Source organism: Antrostomus carolinensis, unplaced genomic scaffold (assembly GCF_000700745.2).
Source record: "Antrostomus carolinensis isolate BGI_N321 unplaced genomic scaffold, ASM70074v2 scaffold46698, whole genome shotgun sequence".
Taxonomy (NCBI): Eukaryota; Metazoa; Chordata; class Aves; order Caprimulgiformes; family Caprimulgidae; genus Antrostomus; species Antrostomus carolinensis.
In genome coordinates this window covers 18,390-46,294 of record NW_010334515.1, presented here as the reverse complement: position 1 = coordinate 46,294, position 27,905 = coordinate 18,390, and the positions used below count along the sequence as shown (strand labels likewise).

The window sequence follows — 27,905 nt, the reverse complement described above, 5'->3', positions numbered from 1 at the left end:
GCTGTCCCCAAGTCAAAGTTCGCGGCGGTGACAGAGGTGGCCTTTGGCCCAGGCGGGCCCCGTGGCCGCGGTTGGCCGTCTGCAGGCAGGCAGTGTGCTGCTGGGCTTCCCACTGTCCGCAGGAAAACATCCGTTTGTCCCTTTGTGGTGCGCTCTGTTGGAGTTTGCACACAGCTGTTTGATTGCCTACTCATACATCTCGCTTTATCTGATTGCTCTTTAGTTGCACAGCATAGCTTAAGAAATCAACTTCAAAAGCCTTCGGCTACAGCCAGGTAAGCAGATCCGTGAGAACAGTGTAACGCCGTGCTGAGGTTCCCGTTGACACCCTGACAGCAATGCGTTGTGCCAGGAGGTGCTACAACCCGGCTCCAAAGCTGCCGCTGCACAGAACATCTAGTTCACTTGCATACAACAAATTAGCAGGGTGGCTGTGTGACTTCAGATTGGGAGCTAACTATTAGTAGTTAAGTTATTAAAAAATAAGTATTCGTTCCTTTGTAAACGCTGATGCCAACTGCTTTATTTTCTGCCATCAATAGGAAACGGTAAACAATTTTTCACTGTCTTCTGATACAATATAAAACATCCGTTGAACCCTCAGCTGTACTCTAATCCTCATACTGTACTTCAATTGAGGAGACTTTAGGAGGGGCCTCAGGAGAGTAGCCTGTAGTAAAATCTGCTAAAATATTGCCAGTCTTTATGCTTTCACCACTTTGTCTTATGGTTGCACTTCAAGGCTTCAACGAATCTAGACTTCTGTTGTGCCAGGCAGAGTATTTGTCTGTGCAGCACACTATATTACGGACTATACCCTAACTGCCTCAGGGAGATGGAAACATCATAAGGAGCATGAAGGCAAACGTTCACTTGATTTTGATTTTCTGATAGTTGTCTAATCTTTATTGGACTAGGTCAGAATGTCTTAGAAATTATCCAGAATGAGGAGTGGAAGGCACATAGATTAGCACAGAGCCTTGAGGAAAATAAGGATTAATGAGTTGGATTGGGATATGATGGACAAGATGTTATGAAGGGTTTAACTAGGTTGTCCTTCTCTTTTACACATGTATGTGATTCAGATATCTCATTTCCATGATTCCCTGTCACTACAACATTCATTCTTTAAAACTTTACAGTTACTATAGGCAGTCCCTTAAGCATAGCATATGTATGTGATGATAAGGCTAGCATGCAGTGGGGCTTGGTACTAGAATTCAACAGTTATTTGGAGAACTTTCTTTATGCTTACATTGTTCAAAATACAGCTCACCAAAGGACAAATACAATTATGGACTAGTGTGAATTCTGCTCTGTTTAATTTCCTCCAGATCTTTAAAGAAAGCTTTAAAATTAGTATCTACTGCATATTGAATACATTAATGATATCTCTTTAGGGAGGAGGGGTAAATGGTGTCTCCACTTTGCAGGAGAACAAATTGAGTATCTGTGACCTCTCTGCAGTGAGAGAAGACACCTTTCTTATCACTTGCATCCTTGTAAGACTATATTTGAAAATACAAAATAAGAAAATCCAACTCTTGAGAAGAACATTTTCCTCTGTCTTGCCATTTTGTCCAGGCCAAGTCAAAGTATATTTTGCATAATTTCTGTTAAAAGTTTGCAAATTTGTAAGTAATTATAACCTTTCTCTTTGTAGCTCAGGCCAGTCAAATCCAACCTTTTATCTTCAGAAGGGTGGGCAGGCTTATGTGCTCAGGAAGAAGCCCCATGGCCCCCTTTTACCTAGAGCTCACAAGGTAAATAACATTCTTCAGCAAGCTCCAAACACTTTGTGTTGCAGGTGAATAAGTCCTATCCCTGATGGTGTGGCACATTGTTGAATGTGTCTAGAAGTGCAATGAATTGCTGGATCATTTCCAGTTTCTGTGCTATATGCATAACTAAACGTTTAAGATAATGTATTGTAATACACTCCATTTATGTTTGGGAGCTTTTCACTGAACCTAAGTTTTGTGTCTTCTTCAGGTCGATAGAGAGTATCATGTGCAGAAAGCCTTATTTTCAGCTGGATTTCCAGTGCCTGAGCCACTGTTGTATTGCAGTGATGTTTCCATCATTGGAACAGAATTTTATGTAATGCAGCATGTGCAGGTTGGTCCTCCAATGTGAGAGATTTTTTTTCTTTTCCCTACTACAAACTGCTTTTAAATTGTTTAAAACCTTTCTGTTAGAGCCTTATTCAGCATTTACTAAGGTAAACATAAACAGTCCTCTGGTATTTTTAAGAAACACTTGCTATCAGAGATTCTCAATGATTTCAGCTTCTCCAGCACTTATTTCCCACTTTGTCAAAATTTTCAGCTCAGTATTTAACCTTTTGTTCTCATTTGAGCTCTCAGAAGGATGTTTTGCAACAAGTCAGTATTGCTTCTGTGAAAAGCATACACAAGTCAGAGGGAGTACAAGCATGCTATGAAGTTACACTGGATCCTTGGACATCCTGGGACCTGTTTAGTACTGAAGATAGTAATGTACATACAATCGCCTCTTCTTGAAAACCAGGCAGAATTCCAACCCAAAGCACTCCTTTCAGAAAGAGGATAGCATAGGTCTCCATGACCCATGGCTCTGGGGGTGCTGTAGCTGAGTTTATATTCTTTCTGTTAGATTTTGGTGACTCTGAATGTAAGTCTGCCGTATTATGTCTTTTCTTTCCTGTGGGAGGAGGATTTGAATTCAGGCCTCTTCCCTTTCGTTGCATCCATGTAAGACTATGGGCCAATTCCTGGAGATTAAGTGAACCTTCCTACAAAAATGGTGAATCAAGAGTAATAAAATGTAAAAGCTTTGAAGAAGTTGAAGCAATTTCCTTACATTAAAGATGAAGAAATTTTCTGCTTTTAACTAGAACAAAGTGTCTCCTTAATAAGAAACCTTGCTGCTGTTATTCTAAGGATGTAAATTTAGTCTATCCATTCTAAGGACAGCAGTGCACTGTTTTTAACAAATGCATTGTGTATTTAGAAAGCAATCATACATTGATTGTGTTGAATAAACTATTACACAATATAAAATCTGATTTCTAAATTTGTTAAGCAGAATCTTTCAGAAAAAAAGTTCTGTTGATGCTTTAGCTGTGTAAATATATTGAAGCCATCATGCAAACCAGTGAAATTGAGGAAACTTAGAGAAGAGTCTGTTTTTTCTTTTCCAGTCTGTTACTGGCAGGCTCAAAATTAATGGAGAGAATGGAAAAGCACGCCTGTCTTCTAAACATATTAAATTGCTTTTAAGGAGAATGCAAGTTAATTTCTTTGGCTTGTTTGCCTCTCTTTATTTACAACCCACCCATTTGCCTCCTCTTCCCACCTGCCCCTCCCTCCCCTTCTCAAGGTCCTGATTGATACTTGTTCTGAAAGTTAGCTGTTAGAGATGATGTGGTAACAATTTTTTTTTCCTGGTACTTTCAAATTTGAGTGGTGGATTGAGTGCTCTAATTCAGACTTTCATCTACTGAATATATCTGTTATTTTAGTTGCCTTCCAATAGGTATCCTGTATACCAATGATCTGAGATGAGTTTGAATGCCTTTCTCTGTCCTGGGCAAGGAATAAAATAAATGAGGAAGAAGTTTTTGATTGCATAGGGAGTGTTGGTTCACTGCATTTGATTTTGCTCTTGAAATGCTGAAATGTATAGCTTTACTTCTCTTCATCTGATGTGTACATCCCACCAAATACTTGATTTATGATGTTTCTAGGGTCGCATCTTCCGAGACCTCTCACTGCCTGAAGTGGGCCCAGCAGAGCGTTCTGCTTTGTATATTGCAATGATAGAAACCTTGGCCCTGTTGCACTCCTTTGATTTACAGTCATTGGGTCTCCAAGGATACGGCAGAGGACCAGGATACTGCAGAAGACAGGTACAGCTCTTCAAAAATTACCTTTTTTTGTCAGGTCTTTGAAGATTTATTTGATTTGCAAACTAAATTATTGGTTATTAATGACTTGTAAAAGTAACCATCACATTTCAGCTATTAAACATCTTCACTTAGTTCAATTATTTGTTCACAGTATAAAGTTACTGCTACGTTCAGATCAATTCTGCAATGCTGTACTTGGGGAGTGGTATTCATTTGCTTTTGGAATAACACTAGATTTAGGCTATGTAAATAGGATTGAAATAGAAAATAGAGGTAGTCTTCATTGCATCTTTTTGATCTCACAGTTCACATTTGTAAATGCAAAGGTACTCGGTTTTACTGAATTTACAGGTAACAAGGTAGTAGTCAAAGCCCAGAAGCATGTGCTTCAGAATGTTGTGCTCTTGAAAAAACTTGTGAATCAGTTGGAAAATCTGTTTAAGTGTTTGTATTTCTTTAGGTATCAACCTGGAAAAGACAGTATGATGCAGCTGCTCATACAGATATTCCTGCCATGAACAAACTGGCTGAGTGGTTAGCAAACAACTTGCCACCTGATGACAATCAAGAAAGCCTGATTCATGGGGACTTTAGAATAGATAACATCATCTTCCACCCAAGAGAGGTATTTGAAACATATTTGTACACGTTTAGTAGTTCTTGGTCCTGCATTTGTTCGTACTCCTGCCATGTAATGAGACACTTATGTGGATGTTTTACTGCATGATACATCTTTGAAAGGAACAGTAGAGAACTTTTCTATGTACTCTGTGTATGGTGTTTAGGTACTTAATACAGTCCTGGTTTTCACTGCAGGAGCTAGTTGCTCAGGTTATTCATTAGCTCTAGTCCCTGCTTCAAAGTCTATGAATAAAACATTTTATATGCATAAATCCTATTGAATTCAGTGCAACTGGAGGACATACAGAAGGCTCAGTTCATTAAACTACATAAGCATCTGATCCAAAGCCCACTGAAATCTATGGTATGGCTTCAATGAACAACTGTGGCTTTTGGAACAGGATCTGAATGCATGATATGTGGTACTAGTGGAAGCAAAAAAAAAATCTGCCAAAGCTGCTTAGTTATGGAGCACACGTAGATCACAGACACCTCAAAAGTTCCTCATTCATCTTTAGGGAAAAGGAAGATATTTTTTTCTAGTCTGTGTAATTAAAGGTGTGTTACCTGTCTATTTCGTAATTGCATTTTCGTTATTTTTTTCCATGCTATTTGCTGTGTTGTGACCAGAAGATATACCTGGAATTTGTGACCAAGACTCAGCAATGCCTGCTTCACAACAAAGCAGCAGATCCCAGGGATTCCCACTGTTGTGCATAGATCAGTTGAATAGACACTGTAGTCCTAAATGTGCTGTTTGACTCCCTGAGCAGAGAATCTGGCAGTCTCAGGGACTCTCCCAGCTGTTCCTGAAGTAGTTGAAAGAACTGACCAAAGTGTACATTTGAAATAATCTGCGGGAACTTCTTGTATATGCAGGAATGACCATGTAGGAAAGTCTTTTGCACATAGTTCAAGTAGCCGTGGATCATGAGTAAGTTGGAGGGTTCATCCAGGATGACAGGCCACCTGGATTGTAAGAATTCATCACAACAAGTTTGGGGAGTCTCAGCCCATCTAGCTGAAGACACCATTGCAAGGATGCTTGCAGCAGAGGCTCATGTCACTGTCTGGACAGTGACTGACTGTTCTGTTTAAGAAATTAAATTCCCCATGTAAGTGTTAATCTATGCATAATATTGTGGTAATTTAGGGGGTTTTTTAATGCATGGTCTGTCCAGGAGTGTCTGTGCAAAAGGACTGTGCTACAGTACCTGTGCAGCAGGACTGGAAACAAAAAAGAACCAACTGTCAATACTACTGTTCTTTAGGATCTTTTATGTCAATCATATTTTGACTAGAAGAGTTTGGAAGTTTCTGAGAGGAAGAATGCTACTCAAAAATGTAGAATTTAAAACAAATTTTCATTGGAAAAAGGCCTGGTTTTCTGACACTATGTCTGTTAATTTTCTGCAGATCTTTACATAGTGCTGAAAGGAACTGGTTTTTTTTTACGTAGACAGGTGCAATGTGTGTTTTTAATTTTAAACTTACAGTAACTGAATAAAGCTGTTTGATATTAACTAGGTTGTGCGTTTGTGGATGGAGAGAATTTGTCTTCTAGCATTCACTTGAGGTTTTTATTTTTATTTAAGGCTCGTGTTTTGGCAGTGCTGGACTGGGAACTTTCAACTGCTGGTCATCCTTTAGCAGATTTAGCATATGCCACTCTGTTCTACTTTTGGCCTACATCTATTAAGGACTTAGGTCAAGGAACTGTCTTGGGTTTCAAAGACACTATAGGTATGAAACTGTAATCTTTTTGTTGAATCAAATTCTAAGGTTGATTTCTATTTGATATATTGCCTTTCTAAACAACAATAAAAATGAAATTAATAAGCACATAATTTTGCACTAGAAAAGAACTTTTCCATAGTTTTCTTCATTGTAGGAAATGTGCTGATAGTGAGGTTTAAGGTAGTCCTTTTTTAACAAGCTGTGGCTTAGCCACAGTGTGCTACTTCTGTAAAGGTTTATTTTGAACCTTTCTTAGAGATAATGGAAGAAAACTGAAATTTTAATGTAAATTTATCATTTATTGGAGAAAAAAAAAAAAGCAACCCCCTACTCCCCTCTGTGGTGAAATTAATTTTCTTACTGGAATGGAGGCAAGAGGCTGTAGGAAATGTTTTGCTTATCTAGAATTCTGACAACTCCTATTTCCTATTGACTGTCTATATCACATTTAGGTCATGAGAAATGATAAATCATGTTTTTTACTATGTAAATGGACTGTCTGGTAAAGCTGAAAAGCTGTTCAAATGCTTGAAGAATAAGGTGGAAAAAATCATAGAAAATGTTGAGTATTCTAAAAGACTTTTTTTTTTGTTTTGTAGAAATGCCTTCATTTGAAGAACTGGTTTCCATTTACTGCAGCTGCCGGAGTATTAGCACTACTTTATCCAACTTTAATTTTTTTCTTGCTTTGTCATATTTTAAAATGGCAGCAATAGCCCAGGTAACACACTCACATTTGCTGAAATGTCACATATTTCTATTATAAGTATTTGTAGTTGGCAATACTTGTTCCAAATATGAACAATATTGTAAAAATAACTGGAACCATTGTATTTCAGTTTGTTCCTTTAGAAGCAGTGGCTTAGATGCTTGCGACTGATAAGTCTCTAAGAATTCTTGCTACATAAAGTACATTGTGTTAGGTATAGCTAACTTCTTAGGAAAGTAGGCTAAAACTGAAGAAAATTGGATATGTGGATTTTTCTTACTGATGTTGTAGGCAGACAATTTTGTCATTACCTTTTGCACTCTCTGGATAATTTAAATCCTGTATTACAAAGAAACAAAGATCTTTCTAAGTTTCTGCAGCAATCATGAAAGTAGACAGCAGCATAGATAAGTAAGATCCTGTTGGTGCCAGCAGCAGATGAAAAAGGTTGTGTTGCGGACTCAGCTTATTATGAGCACAGGAGACCAATCTTGAGATGTGATTATAGGAGAAAATAAGTTTCCTTGATTAATTGTTAGCAGAAGTAACTTTAATTAGATATTCTGCCATTGTAGGGCGTAAGTATATTTTAATGAGCTGCAACATGAGATTGACATACCATATATGGGATAATCTACTTGGTATTAATTTGGAGTATGCGTGTGTATGTGGATAGTTAATGTAGTTGTGGATAATGATCATATGTGTATACTGTTTTCCATTGGCTTAGGAGACAGGCTGGGCTTGCGTGCAGTATCGTGATGTGCAGACATTTCTTTTTTCTTTTTCTTTTTTTTTTTTTTCCTTTTCCTGTACTACATTTTGTGATTTTCCTTTCATTTAGTTTAGCTGGGGTACATTTCTTTTTCTCTTGTGCACCAAGCATCTCTGTTATATCAGAAATGGACCAAAACAAATATTAACATATCCCAATAAAATCTATCTGGGTGCTGATTTTTTCCTATTAAGAATATATGCATTTAAGTATTGCTTTCATAATTGAAGAAATCACCAATTATTAAAGAGACAATTTTAAGTGCATAATTACATCATATATGCCTTTCTTTTTGTTGTAGGGTGTATATGCTAGATATCTCATTGGAAATGCTTCTGCAGAGAATAGTCATGAATTTGCTAAGATTGTGAAGCCTTTGGCAGAGAGAGGGTTAGAGCTCTCAAAAAGGTAAGAGTGGTCTAAACTATGGTCAAAGGGAAGGCAGAGCTTTTACAACGTCTTCACTTATTTAAATGCCCATATAAGGCAGCTTATATTATTATGAGGGAAAATCTGGTCTTGTTATTGCTTTGAATGTTCTTCTCTAGGTCATCTTTCAGCAGCAGACATCACAGCATTTCTGGAGAGCTGTTCCATCAAAGTAGGAAAGGCCAAGAAATTTTGCTGAAGGTCAAGCAGTTCATGAAGCAGCACATATATCCAGCTGAGAAGGTCAGAGCTTTTAGTAAACCTATTTATAAATGAACATTTTATGACTAGAATTTATACAAATGAAAAAATATGTATAGAAGTCACATCATTCTGTTTTTTAATATTTTTTAAAAACAGCTTTATTTTCATGCGTTGATGTTTCCGACACTGCAAAATCTTAACAGAAATTGTTATAGTCTGCATTCTTTTTTTTCAGAATTAAAATGTTGTATGCATTGTTAATGAAAGCTGAGAGTTACTTTTAAAACTTCTTAAAGTTTAAGAACTAGAACTACTCTTTTTAAAAAGTTACTTTTTAAAGTTATTTGCCAAAATACTTTTAGCACTAACAAAAACCTAGAAGTCTTACTGACTGGAAAGACGCTCAGTTAAAAAATGGAAACTGCTGGTTTTAACCATGCAAAGTTGAATGTTTCTGGTTTTTGCCTTATTTTTTAAGGTATGACACTTATGACAAAAAATGAGATTCCATAACTTATCAGTGTAGCTTCATTCCTGAACATGTATCAGTGAAGGTTTGAAATCAAATAATGAAATATCCACGGAAGGCTGTAATTAGTGGAAGGGAAAATGAGATAAAGCATTTTACTTCTTAGCCTAGAGAGACTAGACATTTTCCACTTAGAAAGTTGGTTCAACTTATAGCCTCATGGAAGCACAGATGACTTTTCTTGCAGAATTGGGGTGGGTTTAGGTAGAAATGTAGATCATATTAACGTAAAAGATTTATGAATGCATCTGCCTATCACAAGGAGGGGTTGAGAGCAGAAACTCTTGATATGTCATGTTTCTTAAAAGTCTGTCTGTGACTAGTTTTAGATTGTCCAAGGAAGCCTGGCAATAATTAAAGTACTTGCTTTAAAAACAAACAAACCACAAATAGGTTTTGCAGATGAGTAGTGTTGTGCTTTTAAGTTATTTCTGATAACAGGGATTGTGAATCAGGACTTGTAAATTCTACTTCATAATTTCTCTTATTGTGTGATTTTTCAGAAGGCGGCACTACTCTTATTCTAAAGCTAGTTCTGGGCCGACTTTTGAAATGCTGTACCTCACTACAACATGCTTGTGAAAATACTAGGATTACTGAGTACTCAGTTTTACGTAGCACTAATCGCTCGTGCTTGGAATGACTGCTTCTGTAATCTGTTAAGGAATTGTTTTGACAGGAAAAGAAAATGTGTTCTTTGTGGTTTTTTTTCTTGGTTAAAAAATTATTAACTGGCTTATATATCTGAATGTTGTGATGGGAAACCTGAATCTTAAGTGTCAGTACATCAGGCTTTTAGTTGTTTTACTTTTGGGTTCATGCCTCTTGTACATAATGTTGGCAACAGTTACTTTTATCATCAAAAAACACTGACCTTCTACTGTCACCATTGCACACTTTAAACCACCCCGAATCATTTCCTGGTGTGAAATAAAGTACCAACTGGGGTCATCTCCGTGACGCATTTAAAGTCTTGCAAAGTGAAGAGATTGCAGATTGATTTCCAATTAAGTTTCTAATTTTATAATGCAAGGAACTATATAATAAAAACCTGCGTTGAATATTTAATTGTTTTCTTGGGGTGTATGGCTGGAAAAGACGTTGTATTATTACTTGTGTACGTTATATGTATTCTTAATTTAAAAACCATCTTTATAATTGTTTCTCTAAGGAAATAATAAAATACTATGCTAGACATGGAAATACTGAGGAAAAGTGGAAGAAACCCCCACTGCTTGAAAGACTGAAGGTATGGGAGAGTAAATATTCTTGAGCACTGTAGCAGTAAAACAAACAGGCACTCACATAGAGTGTAAGAATATTTGGCATATCCTGCTTGAGAAGTTGTTCTGCATAGAAAAGAAACAGTGTGAGAAACAGTGAAGGAAGAAGGAAGCCTGCTAAAGGAGGTGAGAGATACAAATGAGAGAAGAGAAAAGCAAAAGTGAGTTCTGTGAGGGGTATGTCTGAACTTTTAAGTCAAACACTGTACATGTTGAAAATAGCTATTGAAAAAAGACATCGAATATATTGGACAGTATGTTAGGCAGGAAGGAAATGGGCAGCAAGCCAGCATTTAATTGTTTGGGGGGTTTTTTTATGGGTTTTGGTTTTTGTTGGGGTTTTTTTTTAAGATTTATTGCTAATTTTTTTCTCTCTTGATTCTTTTCAATAGGAAATGGCCAAAGCAGAAGGTCTGTGGAACCTTTTTCTCCCAGATGTCAGCGGTCTCAGCCAGCTTGACTATGCGCTAATAGCTGAGGAGATGGGGAAATGCTTCTTTGCTCCTGAGATTTTCAACTGTCATGCACCAGGTTAGCAACCCTGTCCCATAACTACAGGACACTGACAGCTTTAAAAAAGTTGAGCATCTTACACCACACAAGTTCTTCATCTCAAGAGGTAGACATGACTGCTGATTTCTTACAGACACTGGAAACATGGAGGTCCTGCACATGTATGGGACTGAAGAGCAAAAGAAAGAGTGGCTGGAGCCTCTCCTAGAAGGGAAGATTAGTTCTTGCTTCTGCATGACAGGTAATTTTTTCTCTAGAAGAAAATTAGAGGCAATTGGCAGGAATTTCACATGGCATATGCAAAAAGTACAAAACTACAAGTTGTTATGTGATCATGAATTAATACAGAAATTTCCACTGTGTATGTGAATGTGGTTGAATATGAAATCATGTATGAGGGGTGAGTGCAAAGTGAAGCATCCTTGCTGCCTTTCCCCGATAGTCACCATTTTTTGTGGTTACAATAATAGTATTTGTTTTCTATATATTTTAAAATAATTTTTAGTACTAGTAGAATACATTTGTACCAAACAGATTTACAATAGAACTTAACATTTTTTGTAATGTGCTTTGGGGTTCTCTAGAAACGCACAGGTAGATACAAGTATGATTATTGTGATTAAAGTTGTGTAGTTTTGCAGGATGTCATAGGTAGAGGTTTTAAGACATAACCTGAAGATAACTTGTAAAACATATGATGCTCTTGTTTTATGTCTGTAGCTCAGCGTTCATATTCATTTTTGTTCTTGAAAGCTCGTAGCATTCAGCATCAGTGGAACACCTGGCTGTTGATTTAGGAAGGTAGCTTTTGAACATGTAATGTCAAAATCTAGACTTTCTTGTGTCAGCAGGAGTTCAGAGACCTCAGTGTTGCAGATCTGCATCCTTATTTTGCAAGTTCTGTTTCACTGTGTTCGTCAAGAGGAGAGAGATGCTTTTGCTTTAAAGAAGATGGCCTGTGAAAGAAATTAAGGGTGAAAGGAGAGAGGAAGAATTTTTTTCTGTTCTAAACAATAATTGATGACGTTTTGCTGGCAACTGTTTTGTGTAGCCTGTTTCATAAACCTCACAAAAGTAGTTTAAAAACTCTTGAGAAGAGCCTAGGGGAAAAAAAGGCTGAGGAGAGATATGACTGTTATCTGTAAGTACATTGGAAGGGGGAAGGATTTAAAACATCAGGGAAGGAAGAAGGTTATTGACTATAAAGAGTGGTCTGAGCATAAGAAGTAAGTTTAAACTGATTATGAATGTCAGGCTGTTAGGAAATAGAAAGCCTTTAACCACCAGCAGAGTGAGGTTCTGAAAACAGTTTTTCTACTGGGAGCAAAAGAGTGTTACTATCAACAGAATATACCTAGATCCCTATATTTGTGGAGTTAGTATTACCTGTATTTTTAATCCAGTGGTGGTTGGTTTTTTGTTTTCTTTAACACAGAACCTGATGTGGCTTCAAGTGATGCCACCAATATGCAATGCAGCATTGAGCGAGATGGAAGCAGTTATGTGATCAATGGCAAAAAGTGGTGGAGCAGTGGTAAGTACAGAAACCCTGAATAAGAATGGCTAAGTCTAAAATTATTTCTAAGAACTGATAAAACAAAAACATCTGTGCTCCATTTCTGAGATGGAAGATTGTCTCTTCTTGGGTAAAGGCAGTACAATGTAAAACAATGGAAAGGGCTGAACTGAGCTTTTCTTCTATGAAGCAAAGTTCAAGACTCAAATCCAATTGGGGGTTTTGGGCCCTTTTTGGAACCTCTGAATTTCATTCACAGAATGAATGCTACTATTGTTCTTTAAATGTTGCCTCTTTCCATCAGGTAACTTACACATTTATGGCCATAGCCTTTAAGCTTTGGTTTTGGCAGCTTGTGTGTAGTTAAAGTAAAATTTGTCTGCTTTTCGAACTAGCCTGTGATGCTTTTGGACTGACTTTTACAGGTAACTTTCTTATCCTGTACTTCCCAGAAAAATCAATGGATTAGACTGTTAAGTGGTAAATGTCCTTGATATTATAGTGCCATTACTTTTTTACTGAAATGTACATGAAAACAACTGGAAAATCATAATTCCCTGTGAGTTTGGAAGCCAGCTAAATAAACTGAATTGCTAACTGGAGTGAAAACTTGAATGTTTCATTTATATACCTTTGAGTGTGGCAGCTACTTACTGATACATGCATGTGCAATACCTAGACTCACCAGAAGACAGGGCTCTCTCTCTTTCCTGGTACTGCAAAACTGGTGGCAAAAGGAGGCATGAGATCTTGTATTTTGACCTGAAAGTGTTGCTTAACTGCTGGCTGCTACCTTTGCTCTGGGTCAGTGTCTCCCAAGTGTGTGTTGCAGTTCCTAAGCAAGCAACGGGAAAGTTTGTAGGAGGTCACACAAACAAAATGTTATTCATAAAATTAGTTACCTGAATTGTAAAAAGGAGGGTAAGCATGATTTGGTTTGTCTTATTTCTAATAAAAATAATTAGGACAGTCAGATTTGCATAAAGACAGATGTACAAAAGGGGATCCAGTTTCAAGAAGTCTGAGAAACACGTACATGCAGCTCTGCCTTAGCCAAACTCCTTTTCTGTCTGGTTGGTTTTTTGAGTGGGTTTTTTGTTTGTTTGGGGTTTTTTGTTTTGTGGGTTTGTTTTGGTTTTGTTTTGTCTTTTCCTGTTTACTCTGAGTGGGACATCAGTACCTTGTTTGGTTTTGTTTTGTTTTGTTTTTTTTCCTGTTTACTCTGAGTGGGACATCAGGACCTTGGATGTTTGGGAATTCCAGAAGCCTGACAGCCTGGTCAGAATGTCAGTCTGAGTGCAACTGCTCTCTGTTTGTGAAGACAAGTCATAAATCACACATGCAAGGAATCAGTTGCTTCGTGGTAGAGCTAGAGTTTCTTACCATGCTCTGCCTGGGTGTTTTGCACATCTACAGTAAATCCCAGTATGGCTTAAACATGTCAGATTTATAGTGTATGTGTAGACCACCTGTCAAGTGCTTCTGACTTATCTGTTCACACCCTAGTATTTCTCAAAATACCGGGCAGAAATTCTGTAAGCTTTTGTCATCCAAACAAAGGGAAGACACAAAGCTTGTGTCTTGTTGATGCTACTGTTGTTTCTCATCTGTCATTTTAGAGCTTTTTCTTCCAGTCCATAATTGTGTAAGTAGGGACAGTGTCTAAAAATGAGCAATTCTTGTTGGCTTTCAGAGCCCCTGGGATGTTTGAAGGGCGGGACAGTATGCTGTAATACCTTCTTTTTTTTTTTTCATTTTGAAAGCTAATATGTCAGTGTATTTTAAATGCTCACAGAGAGTAATGGAAAACTGCTGTTTTCCTGGAATCTTCACCAGCACTGTCTCTGGGGCAGTTTTGATACCTCTCTGTGGGAAAACTGTAAATCCCACCAACCACGAGCTCCATATGGAGTCAGAACCTCTCTCATTCATCAAGCAAGGCCTCTAGCTGTTGCTGGTTGATAAATGCCTATGATGAGAGATGTCAATACCTACTGAAAAAAAAAATCCAAATCAAAGATAAAGATATTAGTAAGCGACAACCAGTGCACTTTTTATATTATTTGATTTTATTGTATCTCCATATATTTTAGCAAATACAGTTGTTGCAGTGTTTGATTCATTTTACAAATTCTGACTAGAAATTCCAAGCCCTGTATTTGAAGATTAACTTAACTTTTTCTTAGATTTCTGCTAATGCTTTGGCTGCACTACTTTGGCATTTACATTTGACACAACATTTTACAGAGATCTAGAATGTGCCTCCCATAGGGCACTGGGCTTGTTGAAGGAGTTACTGGGTTTTTTTTGTGGAGGATGTTGTTGCTATATATATGTGGAAACATTTAGAGAATGGCTTCCCCCCCCCTTCCCCCATTTCTCTCAACTCACCCATGAATTTATACTTCATTTCAAGCTGGAAGGGTGTCTGTGGGGAAAAAAATGGAACTGACTTATTGGGCAAATGTTCTAAAGTTTTGTAAAATAGTTGGAGAAACATAAGATTATTATAACTTTTGGTACAAAAGTTCCTGTACAGCTGTTTTATTGCTGATGGTTTCTTTTTCTACTTTAATTAGATGTTTAAACGTGTATAGCTATTTAATTGCCTAGTACTGTGACACTTTTAAATTTAAATCTTGGGGGTTTTTTTTCAGTGTTTGGTGTTTTTGTTTGTTTTTTATTAAAAATCTCTAGTTGTTTCTAGGAACTTCACTATTTAGTTCTTGCCTGATTTTTGAATTTTGATCAACACATTCCACTTTGAACTGCACTGTAGTGTCTTGGCTAGCCTGCTGGTTCAGAAATTCATCTGAAAGTTGACTTGCAGAGAAACAGATGCTGAAACAATACCCCCACAGTTAGTAAATAATTCCCTTGGTTATATAAGATAATGAAAGTAATGGAGAGTCTATATAGTGAAACTAGTTGTTTCTTCAGTATGGTCTTCATAATTAATAGAAATTTCTTCAGGTCTTCTATTCTCTTGTTGTCTTTTCCAGTATCCATAATTTTTTGCAATTTTCATAATATGCATTTTAAAAGAGGCACCCAGAAAAGCATAGAGAAGAGGGTTCAGGCAGGTGTGAAACAAAGCTATGCTCTTGGTGACCTGGAGTGCAATATCTATGGTTTTACTTGCATCACAGTCAGTAATCAACATGTAGATGATATCTATGGCTCGCCAGAACTTAACAACATTGTAAGGTAGCTGGGGAATAATGAAAGTAGCCACTACTGCCAGCAGAACTGTGAAAGGTCTAGATTTTTTAGGATTTGCAGATCTAAAGATTGCTCGAGCAGTAGCTGAATAGCAGATCAGCATTACTAGGAAAGGAAGCAGAAATTCCAGGATAATTTCCAGGATTTGAATGGTTGCTTTTAAGAGTGTTTCCATATTCACTGGAAATACAGGGAGGCATTCATTCCTGTCATTGTGTTTCTTGACTTGATTAAATATCATTTCAGGGATACTGAGGAAAATGGCAGACAGCCAGACACAGATGCAGGTAACACTGCAGTGTTTACCAATTCTTCTATGACCTCGGGATTCAGAACTAGCCTTGTATCTATCCACACTGATACAGGCCAGGAACAGCATGCTAGAGCTGAAATTCATGGTGTACAGAGAAGAAGTGAGCTTGCACATTGGGTTTCCAAGTTCCCATCCCTGCACCGCGTTTCCAGCCCAAAAAGGGAGTGTAAAGAGCAAAAGCAAGTCAGCAATGGCTAGATGCATGATGTACACATCTGTCTTTGTCTTCGGTTTCTTGCAGTACGCATAAATTGCAACCACTAATGAATTTCCAGCGACTCCGACAGTGAAAGCCAATGCATAGAACACAGGAAGGAATAATTTACTGAAGTTTCTCACATCACTTTTTTCACAGAGAAGCTCGTATGTATTGTAATCTATAACAGAGTTGAGATCATCCTCCTCATCCTCAGTCCAGTAATCAGTTGAGTTATTCATATCCCAGCCCATGGTAAAGCTACAAGACACAAAGAAAAAGTGGGAGGGGGAAAGGAACACCAAAGAAATAATACTGATTTTAAGTTTTAAAATTTCTGTTGAAACCTTAAACCCTTGCTCAGGGTTGCTTACACATCTCAGGTTTAAAGAAGCTGGATATTGAGAATCCATTTGTAAATACTGAATAATTCGTAGAGCTAGACAGTGATGGAGGCATAACAAACCATCTCAAACTCTCACATGAAATGCAGTAACTGACTACATCCATATGTGCAATGCAAAGGAAAATGGATTCAATTGAAATGCTTTCATTATCCTTAGCATTTGAGATTGCAAAATGCTTGCACATTTTGGTTGAGGAGCCATCATTACTTAAACTGTTCTCAATTAGGTTTAACAATATTCCATTGCAAAATAAATTTGTCTGGACTTTTATAGGGTTGAAATCACACCTTGCACCTCTAAAGGAGTTGCAAAGCAAAGGAGTGCCAGTTGAAGGCTGTAAATGCTGTTACAATAGAGGGGGTAAGGAGCATGAACAGATTAAAGCTGAGAGGCAAGCAGTAGTATTCTGTGCCTTCTATCATAAATTTTGGCAAATGTGGGATATGAGTATAATATAGAGAGAGTGTGCTTGTTTGTTTCTTGGGCACACATACACATTACAGAAAGCACAGCAGGGGAGTCCGTTGCTGAACAGTGGAACAGGCTTAGTTTAGACTCCATCCCACACAGCTGCTTTATGGTCACATGGAATTTCTTACAGAATCAAATTGCTGCGGGTACACTGCATCTTACAGCTGGAGACTTCTCAGGATGTTATGGCAGAAAGGAATCTTGCCACATACTAAACTGCCCGCAAGTACCCAAACAGCTCAGAAGCTCTGCTGTTTTTTCAAGTGCTATCTCGTGACACATTTACTCCATAAACACTAAAGCTGTATTCTCACTGCCAGCTTAGGGTTCAGTTTGAGCATTTGCATCTTCAGACTGTCTTAAGCAAGTCATGTCCTACAGTATTTTCTTCTTTTCTTGTGTCCTTTGACTAATTTGCTGAAATTCTTTTAATTGTAAACTACAGTCATTCAGTGCCCTGTTTTCTTGAAATAAATGGGTTTAAGATTTCTTAACAGCAGTAGCAAAAAGTAGCTGAGAATGAAAAACACTTCCCTCTTTCTCATCTGCAGTGTTTCAGAATTTGAGGCCAGTGTTACTGAAAGCAGATTCTTACCTGACATTTTGCCCCAGAGCTTTTTCAAGCTTGGCTTTTTCAAACTTGAAAAAACTCTGAATACCATTTCTGGTTTTTAGACAAGGATTTAAATACAGGGTTGCCAAAACTTTATTATAAACAGTATCTCTTAAAAAAAAATTTAATGTATTCTGTCTACCAGGAAAATAAGTTACTGATTGATCTCTTATTCAGGGATACAGACCAATTAAATAGAAAGAAATTAATAATTTCTATTTTTGCTTGATTTCCCCCCCTGCCCCTCTGTTGAATCTGATATCTAATTTTTTTTAAAAAGTGTGTTAGTTAGACATTAACTATTTGGTTTGGTTTCATTCTTAATGAAGGATGAAATGGATGAAATCTAAAATGACTTTGTTGGATTATTTTGTTAACATTCCAAAACACTTCCTGTTAAACTTCAAACAATGATTCTTCTTTTAAGTCTTGTAATCAGTTGTTTACTGTTGCCTAAAGGAAGTATGCAGAATGGAAAGATATAGTAATTCTATTTACCAGTTCAGCAAAGGCTGTTATTCTATGCCTAACAAGCTGTGTTAGCAGGATTTTTCAGCAACAGTAATCTTTTGCAGCTCTATAGTACTTTGAGGAGAGTTTCAGACATCATCAGCAAATACATCTTCTTTTAGTAGAAGAGAAGCTGCTGCAGGGACAGTTTAATCCACTTAGCCAAGATTAGAAGAAAATTAAAATTTAAACTGAAAAGATTTGTGTGTGATCTGAAACGCTTATTACAGAACCCGCCTGGAAATGCTTAATCAAATTGGATCACGGGCAGATTTGCTCGAAAGCACAACAATAAACATTTCAGTGCAAACTTCAAGAAGTCTGTGTATCACAAAGTGGTTTGGCTTTGACAAGGAATGTGCTTTGCTGCCTGATATGCTTTTGGCTGACTGACCTGAGTTCTTGACAGAAACAAAATTATCTAAAATGCAACAATTTCTTCCTTAAAAACATAGTTATGTTTTGGCTAACGTACCTATTCACATTTGTCTTTCCTGTTAATGTTGTTTCTCAGGCGCATGTGTATGTGCCCGTTACAGAAAGCACAGCAGGGGAGTCTGTTGCTGAACAGTGGAACGGGCGTAGTTTAGTCTCCATCCCACACAGCTGCCTTATGCCCACATGGAATTTCTTACAGAATCAAGGTGCTGTGGGTACACAGCATTTTACAGCTGGAGACTTCTCAGCAAGTTAGGCACAGAAAGGAATCTTATCACATACAAAACCCTCAAGTACCCAAACAACTCCGAACCTCAGCTGGTTTTTCCAAGTACTGTTTTCTAGGAGGTATATTAATAGATAAATTAATAGACAGTTTTGCATGTTTTCTTGCAGAATTATTCTAGCCTTCCATTTCGATACAAATTCAGTATTTCTGTGTGTTTAAACTTCACATGGGATTGTATGAATACATTTTGAGTGAAGTTAATATCCCCAGTTTAAGCAAACATTTTTTTTTTCTTTAATGAATTAAGCAGTATTCTTTTCTACTGAACAAATTAATTTTAAGACTGGAAATGACCATGCGCCTTAGTGAAATGATGTCTCCCTGTAAAGTCAACTTAACTAAGAATAAATCCAAGCTCTTCTCTATGTAACTAAGATAAGTATGTCACACATAATACACAGAGCAGTAAATGTTAAAGCAAAACTAACCTTTTGTCAGCAGACTGGTAGCAAGTACTGCGTTTGAGATGAGCTTCAGTGAAATGATCTGAATTGGTCTGACACATTGCATTTTGTCTTCAGCACCACACCCTCATCTGGAAGTCAGTTGCACTTTCATTTTGACTTGCCAGTCCAATAAATAAATAAATAAATAAAAATTCTGCTTTCCTGGAAACTCTTATCATGTTGAACACATACATTTCCTACGTTCCTCCCTGTTCTAACCAGAACGTTGAGTGTTCTTTGGAAGGTTAAGACTTTTACTATTTCACTGTTGTTGTTTGTTTTATTCCTGAAAGTCCAAATGATTTTTTTTTATTTTTAAAATTTTTTTTTTACATATTTAAAAGGCTTTTATGAAATCATACATTTAAAATTTGAAAAGGAGAGAAAGAGGGGAAGGTCTGTCTGGGGCAGAGTTACCTGTAAGATGTCACTATAGTGTTTCCTCGGGACACTACTGTGCTTTTGGTGTCTGCCTATGTAAGCTTTTAGTGGATCCTGATATTGCCTTTTTAAGTAACTTTTTCAGGGATACAACAGAAAGATGAGTTTGCATTTTGTAAGAAGGGGGAAGTTGGTCTTTCAGTATGTGATGTTGAACAAATCCAAGAAGATGATGGGGCAAAAATGTGAAAGCAAGTGGTAAATTGTCAACCAGAGTATAAGCAGGTAGTCCTGCACCCAGGCGTAGAGCTCTCTTGAATGTTACCAGTCAAACTCAGAATCCAGTTAGTGTTTGATAATGTTTCTACAGAAACTGCAAACCAGGCAGATACTGTAGAAGAAAAATAAAAAGCAGCTATTCCATCCAGGAGGTTTCTTCTACTTGCAGTGTGCTGTCTGCATTATAAAATGTAAATACTTTTACAGGAAAAGGAAGATGAAGAAATTCTGCAGTTTGCATGCAGACATTATTTCTGCACTGAGGCATGGACTTAACTGTGCTAAGAATTCCTAAAATGACTGGATCTTGCTTAAATTTACACAGTTTCTGCAGCTTCAAATTGGTTTCTTGTGCAATACCTTGTGCGGAGTGTCAGGAGCCTTCCATGATCTTCCAGAGCTTTTATTTTGTTTGAATTATCCTGTATCCCGTAGCAGTCTAATGAGTTTCAGTAAATGCAATATTGATACCAAGCAAGAGAGAGAGATTTTGAGCAGACCAGAGGTCAGGTTTTGCTTTTTGGCATATTGGCTAAATTGACACACCTGCCACAGCTGGATTAGTCTGTTCTTCCACTGTTTTGGAATATAGGAAAGGAAAGGTTTTTCCAAATGGGCAGCTAAGAATGTAACGGGCAGATGTTTTCCACATGCTTCTAGCTTCATTTGCATTCACAATGAGAAAGAAAAATGGGTTGGGAGAGGAACTGGAGTCTAGAGAAAGAGTGCTGCAATATTTGTGCATATTTCTGCAATGTTTTCATCTTGAGTTATCACAGCACTTCACTGGTGTTCTTCATAGTGGCAGATAAGACATTTGGCTTGCTTCCAGGATGTCTGCTGCTTGCAAGTCATGTCGTTGCTTTGAGGCTTGAGCTATCTCTCCTTAAAATAAGTGAGTCTCTCAGTTCTGAATGTGCTTTGTCTCAGTACAGTCCCCAACAAGACAGAATAATCAGGGTAGAACTGAGAAAGCTCCCAGAGAGATATGTGTTGCCTGCAGAAAAGACAGTTGTGTTTCCAGTGCCTAAGAGGTCCTGTGGGCAGGCTGTAGGAAGGCAGTTCATGTAAATCCAGTGCTGTTTATTACAGTGCTTCAGCTCCTTGTAACTTTGCAGGGTACAAGGAGAACAGAGCCATCCAGTCAGAGTACAGAAATAATAGTTGTGTAATACTAGAGTTCAGTATAGCCCTCAAAAATAACTAAATAAAATATTTAATAAGTAAGAGTGAATGTAAAATGACAGTGGATCTTGTTTCACTAAGAAGTGCTTGTGGCTGTGTAAAAATGGGATGAAGGTGAAGAAGAAAACATTACTAGATGTTGTTGAGAGCAGCTCTTCTCTCTGGCACCACCTGGGACTGTGAGCTCAAGCTGGGAATGACTAGCAGCTACATTCAGTGGCAGGGCTGCGTAGCCCTTGCTGATGAGCTGCAGAACTCCAGCACTGTCTCTGCCTTTACTTGTTGTAGCCAGTTTGCTCAGAGCTACGTTATACTTTTTACCGTAACATGAACCAGGTGTCCAGCGGTGTTATTGGGAGGAGATAAAACTATGGAATACATTGTGCTAGTGGGGCTCTTAGGGCATCCCTTTTCCTCCAGTAGAAGATCCTCTTATTACTTACAACAGTCAATACACTGCTCTCATCCCCCCTACTCAGTCCAGTTTCTTGTAGGAGAGACCAGAAGATGTGTTTATCAGTGCCTTTCTAGGAAGCTGCCAAGTCTGTAATGTCACCACAGACCCCTGATCTTTAGCAGAGAGAGGTAACCCACCTGACTCACCAGTGCAGCAGTCAACATGGCAAGAGTCATAGGTATTCTGGGCATTCAAGTAGTAAATTATCCTGCTTTAATCATCTTAACCAAAAATTTGAAGACTGAACACTGAAAAATAGATAATTAGATTGCAAGAATTAAGTGCTATTGGCTTCTGAAACCAGGCTGGTTATATGGCAGCTTCTTTTAAGTTGTACTGTCTGTGTCTGCCACATTCAGTACTCTCCACCAGAAGGAACCCCTGTAAGTTGATTGTGTAAGGTCAGTAATCTTAAGCATGTTACATCCACTGATAGTAAAGATTAGGTCTCTGATAGGATTGCCATCAACCCTCTAAGCACTTTTAAAAATACCATTGTCTTTGCCTACGTGAGTTCCATGAAGAGTTAAAAAATATAATACATTAGTTAAACCTAAGTTTCCCAGTGTAGCAGCATTTGGGTTTAAAAGTTTTGGACAGGTTGTTCAGACTTATATGTATGAAAAAGCTTATTAAATAGCTTATCAATATGGAAATAGGCTTTAAAATTACCTCTAAAATCTCTACTGTTTCTATTTGTTCAGTTGTGAGTTTCTTACAAAACTACTTCTAACTCCTGCCAAACTAACAGGATTCTCTGACTCTTCCCCCCGTCCTCCAGCAGCTTCTTTGAATTCCTGTAAGTAATGTAAAAATGCCATTTACAAATGAGGGATTTATTCCATCCAGGCAGTCTGCATTTCTTCCAAAGTACTGGCGCCTTTTCAGAGTCTTCCATTAGACCTGAATTTCTTTCTGGCATTTATGGCTCAAAGTTGCATAAAATTTGTTCTGGGTTTTCAGAACTTCAGACTCTAAGGAGTGGAAAGGCCAGGAATCTGCCTTCCTTTGCCGTGTTCACATGGGAAAAAGTACATAGGAAACAGAAGTATTCCTTTGCCTTCCAGAAACTTGTACTAATGATTTAGAGCATCTGACCAGATGTCTACCTCTCAGTGAACTCCTCACCAAGTTCAACATGAAAGCTTCTTCTGATTTTTTTTTCATACAACATCGTGAAATTTGCCTTTTTCCGAAGCAGGGATGTGATTTGAGAATTGTTTACAAAAGAGTTTTTGAAGAGATTCCAGAAAGTCAAAATGTCTTTTGGTGTAAACCTCACTTCAAGATAAATGTGGTTTAGAAAATACCACTTGTGCAATTCTTTACCTTCTGCGGAAAAGGAGGAGAGTCAAATACCCCTTAAGAGTGCAGCATTTCTCTTTGCAGGGTAGTACATTGCAGAGCATATGATGTGTTATTTTGGGGTTGGTCACCTGCTGGTTGCAGTTGCCCAAATGAGCCAATTATTTGAGATCTTTTTTTTTTTTTCCACCACGCTGATTTGTTCCCTCCCTCCCCAGGTTTTCCCTCACATATTGTAGCTCATTCGCATTCTACAGTTTATGGGTCACAAATACAACCCCACATTGAAAACAGTGGATGAATTGCATATTGCAAAAGAGGGAGGTAAACAGGCAGCAGTTTGGCCCTCAGAACAGGCAGTGTTTATCAGAATGAAAGAAATCTCTGTCCCACTTCCTGGCCATCACAGTGGCTGTTCTTACGAGGAAGTAACTCAGGTCAAAGCCAGGTGATTGTATTGTCTAGACCAGAGGCTCCCAAACCTTGTGATAACAGCTGTCAGAAAAGTCATCTTTGTTTCTGACTTCAAAACAAACCAAGTTGGTACGGATCAAATCTTGAATTAAATCTCTGCAAAGCTTGCCATCTGCATTGAGACAGCAATAAAAAATTCACATCAGGTATAACCCTGCCCCATTTTCCCTAGCTTTATATTCTGTGGGAGACTTTGAAAGGAATAAGAGCATGCTTTGGTACTAAGAAACCTTTAAAGAAAAAGATAGTGAGGATTAAGGCTCTTAGAAATAAGATGCCATTTTAATCAATGGTAGAATCTTCTTTTAGGATTTTTCCATTAAAGTACTAGCTTTATGCTACAAAGACATGTCTCAAATAATGTTATCCATGGCTCGAAATGCTAGCAGATTATTTTCAGGTAACAATTTCCACTTAGATCTTTCTCTGAAGTGCAAACTAAAATAAATTACATAAAAGGGGGAAAGAAAGCCCTTAATTCCAGAGAAGTTACGCTGCAGTAGTAGCAAATTCATTGTGGTAACCCTTTGGTAGCCTTATTTGTGTAATTAGGTTATAATGTGGTTGGCATTTCATTCCCACATAGGTCCTCCCATCTTTATAGTTACAAGAAGTTACATTTTTGAAATGGCAGCATCTCACCTTCAGCATACCTTCAGGTGTGCGTTTGTGTCACGCTTGTTTGCTTAGCTGTAATGGAGAGAGAACTAAATAGATTCCATTTCAAGTACCTTCTTGTTCTCTTTTGAGAGGAACAGAAGATGGAGGTGGATCCTGGAGGGTTTGGATGTTTGGCTTTTCATCGTTCCCCTCCCCACAAGTCAACTCCCTTTAACATGTTAAGCAATAAGTTGTGTTTTGTTTCAGTCTGATTACTCAGAGTAGAAACACAGAAGTAAATCGCATGCTTTTGCTTCTGTATCACGAAAGGAAGGGAGTAAAATTTATTTGTATGAAACGTCATTTGATTCTACATTGAGGTTTTTATATTGAAAACTTTCTGTGTTTGTGACTTTTTTTAAGGTGCTGGGAACCCAAATTGCAAAGTTGCAATTGTAATGGGCAAAACCAAAACCTCCTCAGCATCCAGGTAAGGATTCCTAGGAGATTCGAAGAGTTCCCTAAAACTTGTTTCTTGGAGGAGTCACTGCTTGCAAAAATTGTGTTAAGTGAAATACCATTAATTGCCTTGATTAGTTGGATGTGCTTGTGAATGACAGGGGTGTTTTAAACCTGTGCATGTGTCTGTTCAGAGAAAAATGTTGCTGACCAAGCAACTGTTTTGCTGTCAGCTGCTGATGACTGAAGCTTCCCAAGCTTTTCACTGGCACCAGCTTGCATCCACATGTTTTTCCCCCGGCCATTGCACTAGCACTAGTGTTTCTGCAGCTATGTGATGAATTGAATCAGGAAATTTTGGGGGGGTTCACTAACTTTATCTTGGTCGCATTAGTTTTAGTCTGCATCAGTTGTTCAACCAACAACTGTCTCTGGCTTACAGTTTGTTTCGTAAGTATAGTATATGAAACAATTAACAAGAGGCAGAATTGCTTGCTTAAATGATAATAAAGCCCAAAGTTTTCAGAGCTCACCTGAACAAAATGAGTACAGGTGGCACGTCAGAGACCTGAAGTTACCTCCTGAGTTTTTCACAAAGTTATCTGTAGGTGTAGAAGGTTAAGTTTGATGTTTGTTATGTGAAGTTGTGTGAGCAGAGAGCATTGCCCATCTTTAATTAGACCTACTCATTCAGTTCCTATATGTGTAAATGTAATACTTCCCTCTTCTTATTTAAAATATGTTGTTCAACTCATTACCAAACTAAAATTGCCTTTTACAAAATGGGAATGATGAAAGTGCTTCGTGACTGGTTCCATTAAAATCACTCAGCTTGTAATACAAAAGAATTGGAACATTTGTATTTCTAAGCTGGATTTTAGCCCACATTCCACTGATTATTTTACGGTTTTAGATTTGGCTAGGTTCCACTGAGAAGTAAACAGTCACTTGCTTATAGCATACAGCGGCTGTACAGACAGTGGCATCTGTTGAGCTCTTGGAAGCTGAACAGTTCAGGGAGGGGATTATGAGATAGTGCAGTTGGTAGAACTGGAGACCGAATTCAGGGGCCTGGGATGTCACCTCCAGTTCTGTGTGACTAATAAATGACCTTAAATATTCTGAAGGAATTTAAACATGGGGATTTTTTTTCCTAAATTATAGGCAAGCCAAGATGATGATGTTTAGAGATGATAAATGTGTTTTGAGAACAAAAAAGAAGGGCAGCAGGGGGGGTGGAATTGGCTGGGTGACGCAGAAGTACTCACACAGAAGCAACAGGAGTAGTAGTTTTTTGGTCACGGTGTGTTCGATGCCAGTAGTACATTTTTACTTGTTGACTGGTGATTTGAGGAGTGTTGGAGCACGCGTGCCACATTGCACGCAGGCAGGAGGGCTGTCATCATATAGGTAAATCTCAATGTTGGCTTTATATGAGTGCTAAATTGAGGATAGAAAATAAAAAAGTGGAGGGAAGGGACAGAATGGTGGCTCAAAGTTAATCATAACTTGTCATTTTGTCTTGATAAGGTTCCAGCAGCACAGTATGGTTATTGTTCCCATGGACTCTCTGGGGCTGAAGCTGATAAGACCCCTCTCAGTGTTTGGCTATCTGGGTAGGTGATAATATTTATCAGCTATATTTGTACTAATTTTTAGCAATCTCAGGAGTTGCAGTAATACTAATTAATATTGTATATGGAATGAATCAGTAAAATGCTTATATAGAAAAAGGGTTAGGAACTGAAGGCTTGTGCTTTTATCTTCCTTTGTTTTACTCTGCTGTGGGGTTTTCTCTGTCCCTGTAGATGAGATCCATGGAGGACATTTTGAGATCCACTTTAATGATGTGCGAGTACCTGTCTCCAATATAATACTGGGTGAGTTTCAGTATTAATTTACTTTTAATACATACAGCAGTAAACCAAGTTTGATGAAATGGTGGTTTATTTTATGAATCACCATAAATTATTGTAAACAGCTTATGTAAGATTCCTTAGATAAGGTGTGTCCAGCTATGGTTGGTTGAGCCAGGGTCTCAAACACATCTTCCCACTCTTCCTTTAGCAGTCTACCTGCTTCTTGAGTGTAACTTGTTTAGAGCAGAAAGGTGATTGAAGAAAGCAGGGCAGCTGTGGCTGTCATGCAAAAATCACTTTGCTGAGCCACAGCAAAGCAGAAACTGTCAGTGGCATTCTTCTCCCAAAACCAGTTCTCAGAGACTTTAAAGACTCTTTTAAAAAGAGCGTTCTGTAGCCCATGGCTGTCCAAGCCTTGGTGCCTGTAGATTTAGCAGAACTGAAAAAAAAAAAAAGAAAGAATGAGCAGGCCAGCACTGTGGCCTTCTGAAGGGAGAACTTTGCTCTACTTCTCTCACTTAGAAGAAATCAGAATTTATAGGACTTCCACTTTGCTATTTTTATTTCCCTGAAAGAGCTTTCTCTCTCGGGTAGCCCTGGAAATCGCAAAGTCTTCCCCAAAATTCCCGTACCAAATCTCATAGATGTATTTTTCAATGTAAGATTAACTACATTTAAATCAAATCCCTCTCAGAAACCATCTTAGAGTGTACTTTGTGCTTGTAAATATTATTAACAGTCTGTCAATATAGATCTAGTTAGAGTAGACAAGCAATAGTTCTTCAAAATAAACTTTTAAGAAGCTTGCTTCTATCTCTGATGCTATGAGGACACTTCTGCTCAGAGCCATGGATCATTTCACGAGGGAATCAAGGAGTCTCCATGTGTCTGTTTCTCTTTCCAACCAGGCGAGGGCAGAGGGTTTGAGATAGCTCAAGGTCGGCTTGGGCCAGGCCGTATTCATCACTGCATGAGGTCCCTTGGCGCAGCTGAAACCGCTTTACAGATAATGTGCCAGCGTGCAGCGCAGAGGGAAACTTTTGGGAAGAAACTATATCACCACGTAAGCATGTTCCCTCTCGGTCTCAATTCACATGCTCCAGCCAATCCCCCTTTGTTTTGCCCACACAGAACCTTGTGACTCTGATCACGGACACTGCAGTAGATGGTCCCTGACCTTGAATTCCTATTCATAAAGCCTCAGGTGGAAAAGGAAAAAATCACATTGTGAGGCTCCCACTTTTCACTGTAACCTATGGGATTTTTTTTTCCCTTGCAATGAGTTGGATCTCCTTTGCTGGATTGGAACACAGATTTTGTCACTGTAGTTTCTTCTCTTTGCTTTCACTGATAAGTTTGGACAGATTTTATTTTTTTTTCAGGCATACAGCTTATGTTGCTGTAGTTACAATCTAAATTCACCATTTTTGTGTATCATCAACTTTGTCATCTCCATTTTTGATTACTGGAGAGACTCAAGGGTCTAAATTTGACTAGAAATTTTACTTTCCTAATCAATTATTTGTACCCACTTATGAAAGTACAGACCAAACCAAGTCCATATTGGGATTTTTGGTCTTATCTTGCTCTGGAATTGAAATACTGTTTTCATGAGAGAGAGCTTGCTCGAATAAGAAAAAGATTACAGTCTGCTTTTTATAGGAACCATCAGCATTTAGTAGTTGGCCTTTCCTATTTCAAATGTTCCTCAGTCTTTTCCAACAGATGGGATGACTGTTAGAAAAAAAACAAGTAAAGGCAATGGAAAGAGGAAACTGAATTATTGTCTGGCACAG

The 27,905-nt window shown here is 38.1% G+C and overlaps 2 protein-coding genes across 2 annotated transcripts in view; one reads left to right on the top strand and one right to left on the bottom strand.

Moving 5' to 3' along the window:
• Positions 1–1,663: 1,663 nt before the first annotated feature.
• ACAD11 (acyl-CoA dehydrogenase family member 11) overlaps positions 1,664–27,905 on the top strand; it is a gene marked incomplete at its 5' end in the record, with an annotated part of 28,651 nt that continues 2,409 nt past the window's right edge. Inside the window, 16 exons of the mRNA XM_010174236.1 lie at positions 1,664–1,763; positions 1,993–2,118; positions 3,728–3,889; positions 4,350–4,514; positions 6,106–6,253; positions 6,847–6,968; positions 8,033–8,139; positions 8,280–8,403; positions 10,065–10,142; positions 10,569–10,707; positions 10,823–10,930; positions 12,125–12,223; positions 24,215–24,281; positions 25,781–25,866; positions 26,059–26,130; positions 27,018–27,172. Of these exons, the coding sequence (XP_010172538.1) occupies positions 1,664–1,763; positions 1,993–2,118; positions 3,728–3,889; positions 4,350–4,514; positions 6,106–6,253; positions 6,847–6,968; positions 8,033–8,139; positions 8,280–8,403; positions 10,065–10,142; positions 10,569–10,707; positions 10,823–10,930; positions 12,125–12,223; positions 24,215–24,281; positions 25,781–25,866; positions 26,059–26,130; positions 27,018–27,172 (1,858 nt within the window). The remainder of the gene's footprint in view (positions 1,764–1,992; positions 2,119–3,727; positions 3,890–4,349; positions 4,515–6,105; positions 6,254–6,846; positions 6,969–8,032; positions 8,140–8,279; positions 8,404–10,064; positions 10,143–10,568; positions 10,708–10,822; positions 10,931–12,124; positions 12,224–24,214; positions 24,282–25,780; positions 25,867–26,058; positions 26,131–27,017; positions 27,173–27,905) is intronic.
• On the bottom strand, positions 14,890–19,169 carry ACKR4 (atypical chemokine receptor 4). The gene is made up of 2 exons (XM_010174235.2): positions 19,093–19,169; positions 14,890–16,197 (listed from the first exon to the last, which is right to left on the bottom strand). Exons 1-2 carry the CDS (start codon positions 19,167–19,169, stop codon positions 15,117–15,119), a joined length of 1,158 nt encoding a protein of 385 aa, XP_010172537.2. The 3' UTR covers positions 14,890–15,116.